Source organism: Trachypithecus francoisi, unplaced genomic scaffold (assembly GCF_009764315.1).
Source record: "Trachypithecus francoisi isolate TF-2019V2 unplaced genomic scaffold, Tfra_2.0 Lachesis_group8, whole genome shotgun sequence".
Taxonomy (NCBI): domain Eukaryota; kingdom Metazoa; phylum Chordata; class Mammalia; order Primates; family Cercopithecidae; genus Trachypithecus; species Trachypithecus francoisi.
In genome coordinates this window covers 13,367,234-13,388,511 of record NW_022681473.1, presented here as the reverse complement: position 1 = coordinate 13,388,511, position 21,278 = coordinate 13,367,234, and the positions used below count along the sequence as shown (strand labels likewise).

Here is a 21,278-nt window from a genome sequence, read left to right as displayed (position 1 = left end):
ATGCAGTATGATATTGCAATGATTAAGTATCAGAAAGCTGGAGAAAGTAAATACTCAAGTGTTTGGGAGGGTCAGAATAGACTTCCCAGTAAAAATTAGAGGAAGACGTGAAAGCACAACGTATTCCAAACATTACAATTGCATCTACATCACTTAAGGTGAAAGAGAAACAACAATAAAAGGACTTTGGAACTACATAAAGATACAAGACAAATTGGTTTGAAGCACGGAAGTAAAAGCTGCCTATAAAATCCAGGTAAATAGCTGATACTGGCACACAGGTTGGAGCAGAGAAAGAGGAAACCGAGGTGCCAAAGGAACAAAGTAAGTCCATTGAAACATCCTTGCTTATCTCTCGTCCAAATCAATGGGCACAAAGTGGGGCTGGTCTACCTGTGTGGGTTCTATTCTCTAGATTGGAGGGATGAAGACAAGTTCTTGACTCTATGTTAAGGCCAGTTGAAAAATGAGGGAAAATAAAACCATGAATGAAACAAGAAAGAAACGAAACAGAAGAAGAATGAAAAAGTAAGTTGATTGCTATAAAAGAGATAAAACAGACTTCAAAAAGAAAAAAAAAGGCTAATGCTGGCCAGGCGTGGTGGCTCACACCTGTAATTCCAACACTTTGGGAGGCCAAGGCAGGAGGATCACCTGAGGTCAAGAGTTTGAGACCAGCCTGGCCAACATGGTGAAACCCCATCTCCACTAAAAATACAAAAATTAGCTGGGCGTAGTGGCGGGCGCCTGTAATCCCAGCTACTCAGGAGGCTGAGACAGGAGAATCACGTGAACCCGGGAGGCGGAGGTTGCAGTGGGCTGAGATCGCTCCATTACACTCCAGCCTGGGTGACAAGAGTGAAACTCTGTCCAAAAAACAAACAAACAAAAAATAAATAAATAAAAAACTAATGCCAAGAAAGGTGAATAGTGAATAGTAGGTTCAACTGTATGCCATTCCATGAACATCGACCAAAAAGGACAAGGCCATGCCCCACTGGGTGCTTCATGATTATGTGGCTACCACAGGACAACACAGAACACAGAAGAAACACTGGAGCCCTTGGTTTTGTAACACATTTTAATTAAGGTGCTTCTTTCTGACAAGAAAACAATTAAAATTAAAACAGGTGGGGAAAACACATTCATTTTCACCAGGTCAGCATTTTGGGAAAGGTGATAAAAGTGTATATCTGTGGATGTACTGGGTGATTTTGTGGAAATGATTCAGTTTCATGTTTTGCTTTATGCTATAAAGCACTCTTGAAAATAATAATCATCTTCACTCTGTCAAAAGTGAAGTTAGCATGAAAATGAGATAGAAAGAAACTATAAAAAAGTAAAATTTTTCCCATTTTTATTTGAAATAATATAATCACAGAGCAAATTGGTGAGGTTTTCTCTAATTGCTTTAGTCTTATACTTTTGATCTCATCAGTTCCAATATTTTTATGTGTTCCTTGTTCTTAAAAATTGCAGTTGTTCTAATTTTTATTTTAAAAAAAGAACAAATGGTGGTAAATATTTTATTACTTGTCAAGAGAACAATCCTACTAAGACAATAGGTGGAATCTATAAAAGGAGTCTATTTATTAGTTTCCCTTCTCATGTATCATTTACAGAATTGTCTTCATTTCAATTGAATAATTAAAGAATCAGAACTGGCTGGCTCTGTCTTTAATTCTTTTCATAAAACCAGAACTTGACCCAGTAAAAATGTATTCTGAGACTAGTCCTAATAAGTATAGGCCTAGCCATGATAATCTGGGTTCTATATGAAACTTATAGATCTTAGTCCAGAAACTAAACAGCAGATATGAAAGGAGAAACTGTGGATAAATAAAATATTGAGTTTTCCTCATAAAATTTCTCAAGACAAAAAAAAGCAACGATCAACAGCAAAGGAGAATGTAATGAAATCATATACATGCAGAAACGTGGACAATTCTTTAATTGTATGCTTTTTAAAACCTCAAAAAAATTCTTGTTCTGGCTAATTACTGTACTCTGAGTACCCATCTCCTATTTCCTTGCTCTTGACATTGACCCTGTTCAATTCCTTTTATAAAATTTCCTTATGGCCACATCCACTGCCTTAAGCAAGACAGAATACCTTGGGACCGAGTAATAAAATAATAGTTTCCTTTTTGAGCTCTTGCCATGTGCCAGGCACTATTCCAACAGTTTTGCATAAATTAGGATAACTTGATCTTTAGACTAGTCTCTTTAGGTACCTTCTGTCATTTTACAGTTGACACATAGGAACTAACAGGGATTTCATTAAGAAATTTGTTTAAAGCCCCAGACTTAGTGAAGTAGCAGACTGAAGATTGGAAAAGTGAGCTTGAGAAATATTTGGCCATAGAAACTAGATCCATAGTATGTATAACCTCACATTCTCAAATGCTATTGGGAGTTCCACGGTGTTACTCTAAGAGTCATAGCTATGGACTTGTTTCTTTTTCCTTGTTTAAAATAAACCTTTGTGGGCTAAAATGTGTTTCCCTTTTTTTTTTTTTTAAGACGGAGTCTCGCTCTGTCGCCCAGGCTGGAGTGCAGTGGCACTATCTCGCCTCACTGTAAGCTCCACCTCCCGGGTTCATGCCATTCTCCTGCCTCAGCCTCCCGAGTAGCTTGAACTACAGGCGAACACCACCAGGCCTGGCTAATTTTATTTATTTATTTATTTATTTATTTATTTCTGGATTTTTAGTAGAGATGGAGTTTCACAGTTAGCCAGGATGGTCTCGATCTCCTGACCTCATGATCCACCCACCTCGGCCTCCTAAAGTGCTGGATGTGTTTCCATTTTGAAAAAAAAAAAAATCCCTTTGTCATCAGATATTTCAGAAAGGTGTTTTCTCCCTTTTCATTGAGTTTTCAAGCATTTTCAGTTGCATCTAGCATCGGAGAGTAAGGGTTATGAGTGCAGGTTCTGGATTAAATTCTCTCATTGTGAAATGGGAATATTAGTAGACTACCTACCTCATGGGGTACTGTAAAGGGTACGGAGATAATGTATCTCATGCATTTAACATAGCAATAACAGAGCCAACCCCTGTGGCTAGAATAGGCACAGTCCTACATACTTTGCAGAGAATAACTCTTTAATACTCAAACTGACTCTCTAAGGAAGGTAGTCTTTTTAGCTCTATTTTATAGACAGAAAACAAAGGCAAAGAGAGGTTAACGAACTTGCCAAAGACACAAAGTTGGGGTTAGATCCCAAGTTCATCTTCCTAAACATGACACTATACAGACCCTACTGTGCCTACAATAAGTCTTTAATAAAGGTTAGCTCTCTACACACCTCACCTAAAGCTTGCTAAAGAGAATCCTTACTAACTTAATTACTCAGTCACTAAGAAGTTAATCTGGTTTATAAACTCCTCTCCATGGCATCAAAGACAGAAGTTTTGTTGTTGGGCAGTTGCAGGAGCAGAGTCAATACCCTGTCACCAAGGCTGGCCTGGAAAACAAGCTGCAAATGTCCAGAGTGATGCTGTATGGATGACCGGGGGTGGAGGGGGATTCTGAACCAACAGCCAAGAATCCCATTTTCAAGTCCTAACTCTGCCACACGTTTTCTATGTAACCTTGAGCATGTCACTTAACTTGACTCAGCTTCAATTTCTCATCCGTAAATGAAGGGGAATGAGACAGGATAAATGGAAAGGGTCTTCCCTACCCTAAAATTTCTGGATTCCATGAGCACAGGGTCTGAATATGTGTCCCTGTTAGATACCAGTGAAACACTGTACCAATAGGTTATTCATAGTATTCATACTTCATACCAAGAATGAGACATTCATCACTCTAACTTTCTTGATACTCATAAGTACATGAAAAATTGTTTGAGAAGACCTCAGAAAAAGGAATCTGAGGCTAACGACAAATTTTTTAAGTGTCATAATTTTTTTTCAAGAATTAATAGTCATTGTTGTCCATATCCAGTTGTATTGGCTTATTTCCAACCAAATTTCCCTCGGCTACATGGGGCCTGAGATGCTCTAAGCTTTCAGAAGGACAGAAATGAATAAGAGCATTTTTCCTAAAGAACAGGAGAATCATCTTAAATGGGCATATGTGAACTATCTAGTTTCCCAATTACTGGCAAATAATTTTAATCCTGGACTGCCCTCTTTGCCATACAAGTATTGTATGACTTGGCCCCTGTATTAGTTTTCTATTTCTCAATATAACAAACTACCACAAACATAGTGGCCTAAAACAATATATTATTTTATCTGACAGTTGTGTAGGTCAGAAGTCCCACACCAGCTCACTAGACTAAGGTCAAGGTGTCAGCAGAGTCAGGTTCCTTCCTGGAGACTCTGGGAAGAATCTGTTTCCTTGTTTCATCCAGCTTCTAGAGGTGACCCTTCCTTGGTTCGTGGACGCCTTCCTCCATCTTCATAGTCAGCAACACAGCATCTCTCTAATGAGGGATGGGTTCGGGATGAAACTGTTCCACCTCAGATCATCAGACATTAGGGTCTCATAAGGAGCTTGCAACCTAGATCCCCAGCATGTGCAGTTCACAGCAGGGTTCACGCTGCTATGGGAATCCAATGCCATGCTGGTCTGATAGGAGGCCGAGCACAGGCAGTAATGCTTGCCCGCTGCTTACCTCATGTAGTGTGGCCAGATTTCCAACAGACCAAGGACGGGTACCAGTTCTTGGCCTGGGGGTTGGGGATTTATGAGAATCATGTTTCTATCAGATGTTATGGCCCATTATCTGTTCACTTGCTCTCTCCATTTGCATAGATAATTGACATTTGATATTTGGTAAGATTTTCTTTAGTTTCTTTTCTGGATAAACGTATCACTTTGGTATGTTTTGTGATACTTAGGACATCATGGTGTCATCCGAGCCAACAAGCCATGCTGGAGTATATGAAACCACACCCAACCCTTACTACCCACTAAGCAGCTTTATGGCTCCTGGATCTCAACATCCTCCAGGTTCAATCAACTTAGAAAACCAAGCTCAGGGTGCTCAGAGTGCTCAGCCCTACTTCATCATATCTCCAGGAACCTCTGTTGTCAGTCAACTAGGTCAAAGAAATACACAAAAGATAAATCCAAGCGTGGGAACAGCAGTAATAAACTTTAAAGAAGAAGCAAAGGCACTAGGGGTAAGTCTATTTACTATCAGAATTTTAAATTCACATTTGCAAGGTCTTCTTATAAGTTATAGGAGAAGAGAATATCATCCAATTGCTAAAAAGTTCTGAACGTTATTCTGAAACTATCCCTTTTAGACAGAAATATTTAGTCTGCCTATAGACTTTCCCTTGAGTTCATTTCATTTTAGATCAAGCAAAAATATAACAGGAGACACAGGAGCCTCCCTAGCTGGAGGATTTGGTAATACTGACATGACGGAAGCTCTACTACATCTAGCTTGATCTCATTTCTTCAAAGGACTTTTTGGACAATCTCAATCCCGTCTCCAGATTGGTTACAAGTCGGGTATTTGCATAAAGGTGAATTTACATAAAAATGAACATTGATGGCTGCCTCCAGAAAAGAAAACTACAAATGGGCAGTCTGGGAAAGGCTGAGTGTGAAAGAACTGGGGGACATTCCATCTGCTGTGCCTTTCTCGCCAATATCCTTAGAGATGCTACAGCTTAACTGTCCCCTTACTTCTACAAAGGAGACTCTGAACTGACCACCTTGTTTCTGTAGGCATTGTAAAAACAAAAATGCCCTACTTGTAAGAAAATTCCACCTGCCTACGTAGAATTGTTACTCCCTTCGCTGTGCTTTCCAAATACCTCATTCATCCCGCTAGCACAATTCCACCAAATTATATCAAGTCTCTCCCTGTGAATAGCTCGAAATTCTCTGCTGGAGCATTCTGTAAATGAATGCTCATTATGTGCCAGAAAATCTTCTAGTCATCTTACTACCTATTTCAAGTTGTGATGTTTTAGGGAAGTAAAAATGAGCCTAAGTTCTCTTGCAGCAGCCTATTTACTAAGCTGTGGAAGTGGCCCTTCTGATCCTCCTCCTCCCAGATAGAGGAAATTCCCCACTTCTCATAAGCCAATGGGACAAACCCCCCATACAGCCAACCCCACATAGGTGCTTGGAATATATCACCCAGTACAAAGCAGGTGCAATCTCTGCCTTTACAGAACTTTTGCCCTAGTGGGGGAAATCAGACTGTACACATAAGAAGGAAGTAAAGTACTTAGTATATTAGAAGGTGTCGAATGATATAGACAAAACAAAGAAGTATAAAAGGGCTAAAAAGTACCAGACAGTGAGGAGGCAGCAATTTCAAGGCGGTCAGAATGGGCTTTCCTTAGAACATGACATTTGAGCAAAAATCTGAAGTTAGGAGTGAGCCCTGCAGATATCAGGGAAAGTGAAAACAACCAGTGTAAAAGTCTTTAGATGAAAATGTCTGTGATGTATTTGAAGAACAGGGAGGAGGCCAATAAAATAGAACAGAATGAGGGATGGAGGGAGCAGTTGTCAGGAGGGCAGAGGAGCAGCAGAGGCCACAGCTGATGAGGCCTGCAGAGCAGAAGGCTTTGGCTTTGACTGAGTGGATGACAAACGACTGAAGCATGCTGCCTGGCACCGAAAAGGCGTGTGATAAAAATACTTTAAAAGACTGTGAAGTTTTGTTTTCAAAAGCTCCAGTTGGCAGAAGCTACTTCCTCTCTCTGAAGATTGTTATTTCTATACCATCAGCAGGCCCCAGGCATCACGACAGTGCAGGGGCCACAGGTGGCAGGACGTGGCACACCTGTACCAGTCAACTCAGACCTTAAAGTGCTTCTGTGTCCACAAATGCAGACAAATTGTATGTCCAAATTTTTAAGTCTGTCCTATAGGCAATTTTGATCAGTAAATGGTACAGCCAGGGCTGTAGGAGGAGAAATGAAGGCCAGTACAAATCCAGATCTAACTGTCCCTCATCAAGGTGACAGCAAGGATGAGGATGGGAAGTTTGTGGCCAGATGTCTAAATTGCTACTCTAAAGAAGAGTTGTAAAAACCAAATATAAAGTCTAATACAGGAGTTCTTTAAGTGAGATAGGCTAAAGGAGGTCCATCATGCCTCTGAAGCTATATGCAAAAGTATGGTATATGTGTGTATGGAGGTGCAAGAATAATTTTTTAGGGAGAAAAGTTCATGGTTTTTATCGAAGTCTCAAGAAACTTTTAGCATTGTTTATAAAACTGGGTTTTTTTAAAGTTTAATTCAACTTACTTGTGTTCAGTAGCTTTTTATTGAATAAATACAGCAGTCTTTGTATTTGCAGTCTTCCTGGATAGATAAGGTGTAAACATGGGGAAAAATAAATGACAAATCTACAGCCAACTTTTGGACCAATCTAGAAATGGTTATTCCTCAGAAATCTATCTTTATTTACAATGAAGGAAGGTTCAATAAGTGCTACAAGGAGCTAAACGATGCATACCTTACTTTTAGTAATATACGATTGGTAAGAAGAATGGTAAGAAAATGATTGCACACCTGCAACTTCTTAAAAGAGAACAATATCAATGAATACAAAATCAAATAACAAGGTGTGTTTTATGTCATGAGATGCAACAGAAATTTAGAAAGAAAGAAAAAAGACTAATTTGGTGTAATCAAGAGGACTTCATGGAAGAGGTAGAGCAGAGCTGAGCATGGGGGAAGACAGTACTGAACAGTTCAGACAGGCTCAGCAGTCAATGTGCTGCGGTAAATTCCCAGATCCACCCCTCAGGAATTGGATACAAGGTCTCACATGTCTTTATGTCTCTGGGACTCAATCCAGTTGTGGGAGGACTACATGAAACAATAAATGTAAAGTGTTCAGAACATGACTAAGCACATAATTCATGCCTTATAAATGTTTTTATCTTCACCAATCCCTTTACCCATAACTGGGATGACCCAAGCAGAGAACTGATCCATCTGAAAAAGCAACTACTGACATCACAGTTCAAGTATTTTTTCTCTAATAGTCTTTTAGAGACCTTCAGAGATACTAATGCATGATTAAGCAGCTGTACTTTCTGAAGAATTCTTCTTGGGCCAGCCCAATAAGTCTCCCCAAATACCTCAAAACAAGGCGTTTCACTAAGGGCCCTGCACTGCAGTTATTCTAGTGTATGTCAGAATCTTCATGGCCCACCTCCTGCTTCAGATGCGTGCCTGAATGACAACCATGGATCTCAGCAAAATTGACAATCAATAAGCAGGAGCAGCAATGACCGTAAAGTTTCACACGTCTGAAAGTGAAGAAGTAATTTTAAAATGGTTGTTTTCTTTTTTCAGGTAATCCAGATCATGGTTGGATTGATGCACCTTGGTTTTGGAATTATTTTGTGTTTAATAGTATTCCCTTATGGAAGAGTATACCGTTTTGCCTCTACTGCTGTTATTAGTGGATACCCATTCTGGGGTGGCCTTTCTGTGAGTAGACTGCTAGAACACCACACCTTCTTGGTTTATAAAGTATTGATATCGGCCGGGCGCGGTGGCTCAAGCCTGTAATCCTAGCACTTTGGGAGGCCGAGACGGGCGGATCGTGAGGTCAGGAGATCGAGACCATCCTGGCTAACACGGTGAAACCCCGTCTCTACTAAAAACTACAAAAAAACTAGCCGGGCGAGGTGGCGGCGCCTGTAGTCCCAGCTACCTGGGAGGCTGAGGCAGGAGAATGGCGTGAACCCGGGAGGCGGAGCTTGCAGTGAGCTGAGATCCGGCCACAGCACTCCAGCCTGGGCGACAGAGTGAGACTCCGTCTCAAAAAAAAATAAAATAAAATAAAGTATTGATATCTCCAGCCAATTCACAACTCATTTCTTGATAAAGCCCTACATCTGAGGGCTGGAGAATTTAGAAAAATTAACAGCTCTGAATGAGCATAAAAAAATCGGGAACTTGTTCACCATTTTAAATAGGAGCTTATTCCATTCTTTACAATGTAATCATGTAACCAGCAAGCCAAAGTTTTGGTTTCCTACTCCATTTGAGATGGAAATGTATGCATCGGTTGGAGAGAGAGAGAAAAAAACGGTGATTGGAAACATGATTAAAAATATGCAAGTCAGGCATAGTGGTGTGTGATTGTAGTCCCAGCTACTTGGGAGGCTGAGGCCGGGGAATTGCTTGAGTTCAAGAGATTGAGGCCAGCCTGAGCAATATAGTGAGACCCAATCTCCAAAAAATATTTTTAATTAAAAAAAAGCAATTGATTATGAGAAGGGATGGAGCGTAAGCCTCAGAACAAGGAATGCTTAGACATTATGAGTTCTTCATAGGCCAGAAATTAAGGAGAAAACAATAAAAAAGAAGTCAAGGACACATGCCTGAGAGTTACTCCAGAAAATTCAGAAGTGCGAGAGAAAATTTCGAGAAGGAAGCTAGATGAACATAAATAGACCAACCTTTCGTATAAAGAGAAACTCCCAACCACAACCAGTTAACCTATTTCTCAAATAAATTTGTCCATTTCCACAGTTCATTATCTCTGGCTCTCTCACTGTGTCAGCATCCAAGGAGCTTTCCTCCTGTCTGGTAAGTTAGACTGTTTCTGCTTTTTGAACCCCTTTAAAGATTAGCTTAACATATTGGGGAGGAATATGGAAAAGCTGGACTTGGGAAATGCAAAAGAGAGCACCTTTCCCAAAAAAAAATCTATTGGTTGCCTCATGTTCTGAGCACTGGGGTAGGAGAGTGGTCCACACAGTTTGCCACTAAGAAATGGCAGAGTTCCACATCCTGACTCTTGAACTGACAAGGGTGAGAAGTAGTAAAGATCAGGGTTGTTTAAGCTTTAACCTGAAAGCTCCCTGGTTCAGTCAGGTCACACTCTATTATGGGAAGTCCAAAGGAGAATCCAGGAGCCAGGAAATACCTACTAGCCACATCAGTTACCAAGTCTCTACTGTTAATTTGCCACTTCTCAGCTCTGTCTTGTATTTTTATTTTCATATTTTTGTGTCTTTCCTACTCTTCCAGATTGGGTGTGTGTTTTACAATTCTTTAAATTGCCATTAAATGAATCTAGCCTGTTTCATAAGAAGAGTTTATAAAAATGATCAGGAAGATGGGACCTTGAGTTCTGTTGGTCACAGCACCCCACCTATTGCAATTTCCTGGTCTACTATTGAACCAGGAAAAAGAAAGTGATTTACCAAGAATTAGAGTCAACTAGAGCAGAGGTGGTGTCAAAATTATATGTAATCCAGCACAAGAGGGAAGAACGGGGAAAGAGGAACATAGGATTGTGTAGCTCTTGCTCTTCCAGACAAAACAAGAATAAAATAATTAAATCAAATTAAAATAAAATAAAAATAAGCCTAATTCTGATTAACCACTCCTGTTGCAATCCAAAAACAAAATAAAGCACCCTTTCTCTGCATCCTTTAAGGATCCTTCCCTCTAATTGAGATTGTCCAAGCATAGATTCCATCCTCTTAGAGGAGACAGCCACTGACACTTACCTAAGACAATTGTTCTAAGAGCTTTCAGAGACCTTCAGGAGGCTCTAAGGCAGGCTGCAGCACAAGCACATTCTAAAGAACTCGACTATGCCACCACTAGCAAGTCAGCTGCAGACTTGGTTTCACAATTATTCTTCTGCATGTTAAAATCCTGTTGTAGAAACTGGGGAAAGATTTGTAGTCACCCATATACCTCTGCCCACAAAAGCCGAGAGAGTTTCTCCTTCTAAATTTGGGGGTGCATATTTAGTCCCTAGAGAGACTTAGGGTTTTCATTAATTCCTAAATTTTTCAGCAAAAATGTTGTGTCTAAATACTTTGCCATCTATAAAAATCAGATGCTATCATACCACCTCATACAAAAGCTGTAAGAGTTAAGTGAGATAATTTAAATAATTTAACACAGTGTCTGCCACAGAAAAATGCTCATTAGAAGTTTTTTCATTTTTTATAAAGAAAATACAGTTGTTACTGTGCATGAGGCTTTTGGTAAAATACAATAGATGAGTGCCTACTTTATATGATTTACATTTTTCTACAGCTTTTTAGAAGTACCCTACATCTAGGCTGCATACAGAATAATGTTTATGGTAATTACCCAGAAGGGCAGAAAACAGAATAATTTCAACTTGAAAATTTGTTTTGAAAGTTCAAAAATTAAGAACCATGAAATTTGATTGATTCTTATTTCACTTAACTTCAGTGATCCTGTATATAATTGATTTTTGCCTGCCATCTCCATTAGGTGAAAGGCAGCCTGGGAATGAACATTGTTAGTTCTATCTTTGCCTTCCTTGGAGTGATTCTGCTGGTGGTGGATACGTGCATCCATGGGTTATATCCCCCAGACTACTGGGCCATCGTAAGTATCCCATAATCCACCAGCCTGGTCCCGTAAAGTGGGTCTATGTTTTATCTCTTAATACGGTACACCAGCTCTAGTGAAAATTTTTTGTCTATTCTAGCCCCACCCCTAGTCATATGATCTCTAGGACTATAGAATAAAGTGAGAGGGTTACCTCTACAGATAGACCGAGGCTTAAAGGACATCCTTTATTGGCCCATCTCACTGTCAATCACATGAACAATGGGGAAGGGCTTCTAAAATTGTCCAAAAATTATTTTCCCAACATTTGAAATTCTATATAAACAAGGTAGTCAAGCTATTGAGTGTTTTTTGTTAAACTTCAGAGTAAAGTATGAAGTGAGAGGTAAATGACAGGGATAAGAACATCCGACTTTTACAGAGAAACCCAAAGAATGAAGCAATCCAAAAATGAAGCACAGGCCTCTGAATGTGCTCAAAACAGGATTACACATTCATTAGCCTTATACAGCCAAGCATGGACTCTGACCTTAGGAGGAAATGGGTGGCCCGAGGGCAGGAATGCTTACCATCTGTAAGGAATGGAGAAACATGGTATAAAATGAGGTTGGACTGGAAGCTGTCATCCTACCTCAATGGCCACGTTAACAAGTTTGGTCTTCATTCTGTGAGCAATGGAAAACCACAGAAGAGTGGTTTTATAGGTTTTGTTTTACTTTATGTTGGGGTTGGTTTTGCTTTTGCTTTTCGGTTTACAAAAAGCAGAGTTTATTAAATTACTGTGGGCTACATATATCTTAAGAAAGACAGAATTACTTCCTTATATATCTAGAACATAGTAACATTAAGACAATATCACAATATTTTGAACAAATAAACACAGTAACATTTCCCTTATCAGTTCACTCAGTACTGTGTAAGTAATTCTGTTCTACTGGATCTCAGAATGGCAGGCTTATGAAGCCATCTGCTTCTCAACTAAAGGGTTCTGAAATCCTGACTCCAACCATTGGTATAATCTGAAAGTTGTCTAAGCACTCCCATCAGATGCCTGTCCCCTAGAGTATGTTCTTTGAAGTGTCAATAGTTGGAATTGCTGGCACACTCCTTTTCCACCAAGTTCTGAGACAATCCTTCTTTGTTAAAAACGCAGAAGAGTTTTAGACCGGGAATTTGAATGATCACTTTTGTGCTTGCAAAGGACAACACTGTTTGCAGTGTAAGGAAAAACTTATATAAGAAGGTGTATTCGTTTGTTTTCACACTGCTGATAAAGAAATACCAAAGACTGGGAAGAACAAGGGGTTTAATGAGCTTAGAGTTCCATATGGCTGGGGAGGCCTCACAATCATGGTAGAAGGCAAGGAGGAGCAAATCATGTCTTATATGGATGGGGGCAGGCAAAAAAAAAACAGAGCTTGTGCAGGGAAACTCCTGTTTTTTAAAACCATTGGATCTCATGAGACCCATTCACTACCACAAGAATAGCATGGGAAAGACCCACCCCCCTAATTCAATCATCTCCCACCAGGTTCCTCCCACAACAAGTGGGAATTATGGGAGCTACAAGATGAGATTTGGGTGGGGACACAGAGCCAAACCATATCAGGAGGCAAAAAAAAGATGAGAAAGCTTCTTGGTAAATAAGGCAGCGTGAAGCAAAAACAAAATTCATCCTCCAAAATACCAAACCCAAGAACAAAAATTATTCAAAAAAACAGCTTTCAAACTGACATCCAAGTAGAGAAAAGAATCATTCTGATGCTACTCAAAGTAGCTGACAAAAAGCACAGCTTTTAGACCTCGCTCTTGTTTCCCTAGAAACAAAACTAAGGAAAGAAGGGAAGCCAAAAAAATTCCGGAGAAGTCTCACTAACACTCTGGAGTCTGTAACTGAGAAGGCTGGGGTGGAGAGCAGTCAATTCTGCGAAAGGATAAAGCAAACCCTGTATGGTACAAGACCATGGGTAGTATCCAGGACCTCCAGAGACAGAAGAAAGGGCAACACCTTCCCATACCCTGCATGGTACCCCGCTACCAGCAGGGAATGAGCAGAAATGCACAGGAATAAACCTCCAGTCAAGGAGCAGGCCTCTGTACTAAGCATTTAGCAGGCTCTCAGAAGACAGAAAAAGCAAAGTCCATGTTCACTAGCAAGAACTGTGCTCAGGACCAGCTCAGCTATATCTCTGCCTGCAACAGCTATAGGTTCACATTTAGAAACATGGATATGAAACAACAGCTAGGGCTCAAGTTGTAATGGAAGCAAGGAAGACAAATGGGACCCAAATAAACAGAAGTGTGAATGAAGGAAAATTCACCTACATTGTATCTGATCAAGTAGAAGGCCTGTATAAAGTTCAAGTGAGCTTAACACTTTTACTTAAAATCGAAATAACATGATTCCATTCTTTTTTTTTTTTTTTTGAGACGGAGTCTCGCTCTGCCGCCCAGGCTGGAGTGCAGTGGCCGGATCTCAGCTCACTGCAAGCTCCGCCTCCTGGGTTTACGCCATTCTCCTGCCTCAGCCTCCCAAGCAGCTGGAACTACGGGCGCCCGCCACCTCGCCCGGCTAGTTTTTTGTATTTTTTAGTAGAGACGGGGTTTCACCATGTTAGCCAGGATGGTCTCGATCTCCTGACCTCGTGATCCGCCCGTCTCGGCCTCCCAAAGTGCTGGGATTACAGGCTTGAGCCACCGCGCCCGGCCCGATTCCATTCTTATAGAATGACGCTCCTCTCTCTTGGTCTCTGTTTTTTCCTCTCTCATGGCATCTTTCCACACATCCATTCTTCTGCCTTTTCCCTGTACACAGAGCGCTAGGATAACAGTCATCAAACATTAGTTTTGGTTATTTCTAAGCAGTGGCATTTTGAATGATCCATTGGTTTCTATATTGCTTGACTTTTTTAACATTTTTATAAAAAAAGCAATGAGGCTGTCACAAAGGAAAAAAATAACTACCTTCTTCCTAATATTTCTAAACAAAATAGCCTACTTACCAAAAGGAAAGACTTCTGGCATTTTAAAGAAAATCCAAAATAACTTCACACTCCTCTGGAATAAGCATTCGATGATACTGGAAGAATAAGCATGGAGCAAGTCGAGTATAAGCAATAGCACATTTGATGAGTCAATAATTTTTGAAGCCCATGTGAGGCCCTCCTGACTAGCCAAAATTTCACTATTTATTTATGATTTCAGCTTTCTGGAAAAGGCATTTCAGCCATGCTGATTATCTTCTCCCTCTTGGAGGTCTGCACAGCTTGTGCCACAGCTTATTTTGCCAACCAAGCAAACACCACGATCAACATGGTGAGTTGTGTCTCTTCTTTGTAAAATAATCTGAAGATGCCCTGGAGAAATACAGACTTGTGTCTGCTAAATCCTACTATGGGCTTACCAGAATGCTCTTTGTCCTTCACTCTGACGGTACCAGGAGAAATTGCGTAGGATTGTAGTAACCTTATTGCTGGTTTTTATTCATTCTTTCCAGCCTGTCCTGGTTATTCCAAATATGTATGAAAACAACCCTGTGACACCAGCGTCTTCTTCAGCTCCTCCCAGATGCAACAACTACTTTAACTAATGTCCCTAGACATTAAAAGAAAAAGGGGGATCAGTCTAATCTCATGGGGAAAAACTGCTTGCAAAAAGTTCTTAAGAAGATGTCTTTAATTGTCCACAATGATTTCTAGTCTTTAAAAACTGTGTTTGAGATTTGTTTTCAGGTTGGTCGCTAATGACGGCTGTATCTCCCTTCACTGTCTCTTCCTACATTACCACTACTACATGCTGGCAAAGGTGAAGGATTGGAGGACTGAAAAATGATTCCGCAACTCTCTTAAAGTTAGAAATGTTTCTGTTCATATTACTTTTTCCTTAATAAAATGTCATTAGAAACAAAAGCCTTTTTCAGTATGTTTAAAAAATTGATTTTGATTTGATATTAGTTGTAGAGCAGTAGATCTGACCTATACTCCAAGAAGATTGATAAACCTTCTTTGATGATGATTTTTCTAGGTGTCCAGTCACTGGAGTTCCCTAACTCATGTCCTCCTCGTCTTTTTGTTCAGAAAGCAAATGTCCAGTTGCCCTTGTTGGAGGTCACATTATTCTATACACTAATATCATCAAACATCTTGCCTCCTGAATATCTACAAAATTTTGCTATTTACAGAGTATTTTCATGTACGTTAAACTAACCTGCAATGGGACAACAGTAGGACAGGGTTGCTGCACTGAGGGGTTTCCATCTGAGTTTGGCTTTTTGTTTTTGAATTGTGGGCACATTTATAAGCCAATTAGAACAATCAAGGTAAGAAAGGGATGAAAGACAGTGTAAGCTTCAAGAAATCAAAAGCACGGATGGATAACATCACCTAAGTCATGAAGAAGGACAGTTTCTCTACAAACTAGAAAGGTATCATTATCACAGATATCCACAGATTTGCAATAGTGGCAGTGAGGATCTGATGTGATGGCTCATGTCATCCCTGTCAAAGCAGTAGTGACGTCATGCTCAAGGTAGGGGCATAGGTAGAGTCAGAATACTGAGCAGAATGGTAACATGGGAAAAGTCATGGAACTGGAGAATAAAGTGGTCAGAGAAATAGGATTGCCAAGCTGTACGGAGGGCACACCTGAGGATGTGGTAACAAATTCAGAGTATGAACAAACTGCTCCTGCAAGGCCCTGCTGCTAGATCCAGGCAAACTATGGATCCAGGAAACTCTCTATTTGATTTTATCCAGGGTTAAGATTTTGCTAGAGGAGATGACAAAATAGCAAAAGGGCAAGAAAGCTTAGGACATTGTAAAAAATACTATTTAAATGATGGACTGTGCAATCTAAACTGGATAAGGAAGGAATAATAGTAATAATAAAAGCAATAATAAAGAAAAAAGGCAGATTGATCATAAATGGAGAAATCTGCCTTTTCTCTAGGAGCTGTTGTGACAATAAAATGAGATAATGTTATATAAATATGGTTTGAAAATAGGAAAATATTGTTCCTTTTAGAAATCTTAATATTATTAAGGAAGAGGAGACAAATAAATACGAAAAGACTAGGCAGATAAATCAAAATCAGGGAAGAGGCAGATGAGAAGAATAGAATTTTTGCACCTGGGAAAGCAGGTGTATTATGTCAGGTGAGAGTCACATAATTTCAATGTCCTTGGCCTGCCTGGGTCCCAGCTATTCAGAAACTTGGGTGATTAGAAATGCTGTGTCCTTCACCATGAAGCTCAACAGCTCAGCAAAAGTGAAGACATAGATTTCATGGTTTGAGGGTCTGGAAAATAAAAGGTGCCCCCAAAATATGGGGAGGATGGTATATTACATAGCTATACATGTAAAATAAGCAAATATAAAAGTAACTTACTTTAGGGAACAGAAGCATTTCCAGCAAAGTTCATTTTTTAAATTTCTATCAAATATATTCTATTTTTCAATTTGCTTTAATAATAGTAATAATAACAGCATATATTTAGCCCATTCTTTGTACCACTCACATTCCAAGCACTGTTTCAATGCTCACAACAAGGCCTGTGAGGCAGATACTACTATTAGGATCCTATTCAGATGAAAAAACTTTGGCAGACAGGTTAAAATTCTTGTCCTAAGATATGTAGCTAGCAAATGGTGAAGCATGGATTTGAACCCAGGCAGCATGACTCCCAGGTCCGCGCAGTTGCCCTAACCATTATTCTCACTATTCTTATGGTCTTGGATAGAATCAGACGTTTGTAATGCCAAAACAAACAGAAATGTTTCTCTACAGTAAGCTTGTAATAAATTTGGAAGAAATTGCCTTATTCTCGGATAGGAGAGAGGAGATTTAGTAGTATAAAAATATAGTTGACACTTAAACAACATGAGTTTGAACTGCGTGGCTCCACTTATGTGCATGCTTTTTCAAGGTGGGAAAAGTCATGGAAATGGAGAATAAACTGATGAGAGAAACAGAGGATTACCAAGCTATACTGAGGGTATGTTTGAGGGGGTTTTAGCAAATTTATACTATGAACAAATTTCTCCAGCTGGGCCTGTGATCTGAGACCCTAGAAGGTGACTGGAATAGAAATATTATATTGCAACATAGAGGTCACATGCCTGCTGTGGTATTATTTAAAGCCCTTATGGTATTTTCATTCTGGAAAATCTTTTTTAAATGTTCATTTCTTTCATTCATTGGCTTAAAAAGAAGTATTACACTACTACTTTGTGATGAAAACTTTGCTATGCCATAAAATTTAGGCTTTACATATTTTTTTCATGTAGGGTAATATAAAATGAAATGGAGTAAGATTTATCTACATGTCAGTGAACACATGCTCTTTTCATGCACAATTAATGCTGGATTTGCATACAAAGACTTTGCCTATGAAATATAACTTAAGCTACACACACACATACACATTACACACACATCTCAAGTACCTTCTAGATTTGGTCTCTTCCTTCCTCAGAAGAGCACAGATCATTATTAGATCTCTAGGGCTCTAGGGTGTCTTCTAATTCTAATTCTAAGGCTTTAGAGAAGGTCGATTATTCATCATGAAACACATGGACTCAAGAACGATCTTTCAAGAATCTATAAATGTATCTTAGATAAACATGTGTCATTGATTTATGCCTGGCCCAGACAACATTTCTGAAAGCTCTCTTTCCCAGAACATGTTTGCATTTGTCACAACCCTCTAATAATCCATCATAATTGTCCCCTTTTCCCACAGAGCACATGCTGGCTAAACCTACCCTGAGTCTGGACAACTGGGGTGGGGTGCAGAGTCCCTAGGCATCTATTTGCAGTGGTGATTTGCATCAAGGAAAATATGCCACAGAAATTTTGAGTTTAGGTATCTGATGCTCAAGCTGAAAGATCAGAGTCCAGTTGCCCGCCTCACCTAGGTGACCAGGTCTAATCCCCATGGAGAAAGGGCTGTGCTCCTCATTTGTGCATGGACTATACCCAGGCTCCTCCTCTGTAAGGAAGACTGAAGAACATACTAGGCTGTTTGAATACCTCCTGGGCTCTGGTGCTTACCTGTGGTAAGGCAGCCTTCTCCCAGAGAAGCTGCAGCAAGGCGGGAGAAGACTACAATGTATCTGGAAAGTGGCTGTCCCATGCACTCAGCAACAGCTCAGCCAAGGCCTGTTGGAGAACAAATGTGAAAATTCTGGGGACTCCCAGAAATGCTCTGAAAATGGGGATTTGCAGATAACTGGGATCATTCTTCAACACATGAGGGTGGAAACCAGGCCAACTGGGCCATAAGGTTAATATGTCCTGCTAATTCCCACAGGCTGGAGAGGCCTTGGATATCAGGGTTTTCCTAAAATTTGCTGATTTCTGCCTTTTTCTCTTCATTTTGCATTTAAAACAAACCAAGCAAATTTATAATTTGTAACTGTTCTCTCTTTTCTCCTAGCTCTCCTCCTCTCCCTCAGTTCCCTGGTTTCACTCTTAAAAACAAATCACTGTTATTAAATTCTAGCACTACTAGCAGTGCTCAACGGGCTTCATTCATTCTCTTTCTCCACACACACATCCCACGGGTCTCTATTTCGCTTAAGTCTCATGCACAATTTCACTTTATATTTCACAACTCCTCCTACTCTCCCAAGTATTTGGCAACACTTAAGGATATGGTATGGACTTTTAGGCCAAATGTCATTTCATATATTCATACAATGCTACAATGTGTACTTCAAGACCCTAATTTTACAGATGAGAAATGAATTCAAAGAGTAGAGGAGGGGAGTATACACAGCCAGAACTGGAGCTGGAAACTATCCCTAGACCTTGTGATTTCTTCAACAATATTCTTTATGCATTTCCATGACAGTTACAACACAGAGCTCTTTCTGAAGGAGGCTTAGAGCAAGAAAAGTGGGTAGGAGGATGGGCTACAAATTCTGGAGCTAGACTTACACTGCTGGAGTTAGAATCTCAACTCAAACATTTATAAGCTGTGCGACTCTTTACTTCACCAAACCTCAGCATACTCATCTGTTAAAATGAACATAACAATGGTATGTACATCATTGGCATGTGGTGAAGTTTAATTAAAATAAGCAATATAAGGCACTTAACATATTGCCTCAACATAGTAAATGCAAGGGAAAAAAGCAAGATAAGTTTAAGCTATTAATTAGCATTTTACTAAAGAATATTATATAAGTGATATAGTAAACATATTTAAATTGAAATCTACTATATACATGTATGTGTACCTGCATATATATACACCTATATACGTATAGATTACACTTTACATAAATATACATATGTATGGATATTGCATTTCTACAATGAATTCAATTGTTTAGTTTCCCCAGTATGCATAGATTTCCATTTTACTTGACTAGAACACCCTAGTGTTTACTCTAGAGAAAACATCTGTTTTCTCTAGAGTATAAATAAATAAAATTCCTCAAAGAAATCTGGTCAAGTTATTTTATCAGGGTTCACAGCCAACAGGGTCCTTGTAATAATTCCCAACAATGGTTTTAACATTATATAGGTATTGTGGTTCCAGCACATTTTCACTAATGTCTTTTGTATATTGGGAACCAATTCAAGAGAAATTAACAACATGATACACATGGAGAAATAAAAGTCATATTGGATGTCAAATCATGACTGATTGATTGCCTCTTCATTGCTGAAGAATACAGTTTTTAACAACCAAAGGATAAAAAATAAAAGTGAATTCTGAATTTCCAAATCCAGTTTATAGGTACTGAGAAGATCAGTGTTGCTTTTACTGATCTGTGATAGTAGCAGAAGAAATAAGATGTGCCGAGGAACCATGCCTGTCTCATAGTTTGGCTCATTCTTCTATTTTTGCCTATGTTTGCACTGAATGCACATTTTGTTCCCAATCCAAAACACTGATCAAATCCATGATAATTTCCAGAGACTATTGGCCAAATCTTAAATGAAGAAACATGTCACTTCTCTCACAAATAATGGCAGCAAGTTACAACGGGGGTCCATCTCATCAGAACTGGCTCTTTCTACTATGGATTCTAAAAAATCCATAACCCTGGGGTTGAAGACACAGTTCCTCTTTCTACAGCAAAGAGAATGCTTAATATTACCAGAGCCCTCTCTGCTCATAGAGAAGAAACTCACAAAAAAAAAAAATAATGCCAGAAAATCAAGTGGTATATTATTTAAGAACAAAACTATTACCTTCAATGACATACTGACCAATACAAAATGTAAGGACTTTAAAAGAGCCTGGGTTTTTTTTTTTCTTTGATTTGAGGGGACTTTGGAGTCTCAATGTAAGGAAGCTAACTGTGAGACTAAAAATAAAGTTTCTCAGCTTACAGTTGATTTTTCAGGCAATAAAAGATCTTGATGGCTTTTAGACACACTCATGATTTAGCTTTTGCAAATAAAGATTTTGGAAGCATAGAAAATTTCCTTATGAAAGAAAAATCTGTCTTGTTTTCTGCATGTTTTACTCACTGGCTATCATTGACTAAAAATTTACATTACAAGCTGGAATTTTAACTTTTCCACAATGTCAATTTAAATTTTCCATGAATAAATGAGAAATGGCATTGAGTAGCTGTTCTCCAGGTACTTTAAATGCCTCAGTAAGTCATGATAGCTGCCTAAGAGGATGGTCTGTACTCCTCATCTACAGGATCTCTTCATAAACACTGTTTTAACTACTGTCTACACCTCAGATAGAAAACTGGCACCATGTATCACCCAAAAGGTAAACCCACCTCAGCAAGTGGATCAAAAAGTCCTTCTGGTGTCTTGTTAAGTATTACTCTTGTCCCTAATTTCCTTCTTCGGTTATTTATGTTTAAAGAAAAAAAAAGTGAGCCATTGATTCAGCCACTTCACTCGAAAGTGCACCCTTCAAAGTGCACTTGTGGTCAAAATTTTTCCTTGAAGACAGAAAAGGTGAAGGGCGGACTTTTCCCCGGTGATCCTGGTCACTGTGCAGCAG

General features: G+C 39.4%; 1 protein-coding gene across 5 annotated transcripts; it reads left to right on the top strand.

Annotated features, from left to right (window-relative positions):
• The first annotated feature begins 235 nt into the window (after positions 1 to 235).
• Positions 236 to 15,203, top strand: LOC117080930 (membrane-spanning 4-domains subfamily A member 12-like). 5 transcript variants are annotated; one of them, XM_033206379.1, is made up of 8 exons: positions 276 to 324; positions 416 to 528; positions 4,857 to 5,141; positions 8,296 to 8,433; positions 9,484 to 9,540; positions 11,215 to 11,331; positions 14,500 to 14,610; positions 14,792 to 15,203. In XM_033206379.1, the coding sequence occupies exons 3-8, from the start codon at positions 4,863 to 4,865 to the stop codon at positions 14,882 to 14,884; spliced, it is 795 nt and encodes a 264-aa protein (XP_033062270.1). In that variant the 5' UTR covers positions 276 to 324; positions 416 to 528; positions 4,857 to 4,862; the 3' UTR covers positions 14,885 to 15,203. The 5 variants fall into 5 exon arrangements, with proteins under 5 accessions (XP_033062272.1, XP_033062271.1, XP_033062269.1 ...); XM_033206381.1 differs by lacking the exon at positions 416 to 528 and having other exon boundaries at positions 236 to 324; positions 15,027 to 15,203; XM_033206380.1 differs by lacking the exon at positions 416 to 528 and having other exon boundaries at positions 236 to 324; positions 15,015 to 15,203.
• The last annotated feature ends 6,075 nt before the right edge of the window (positions 15,204 to 21,278 follow it).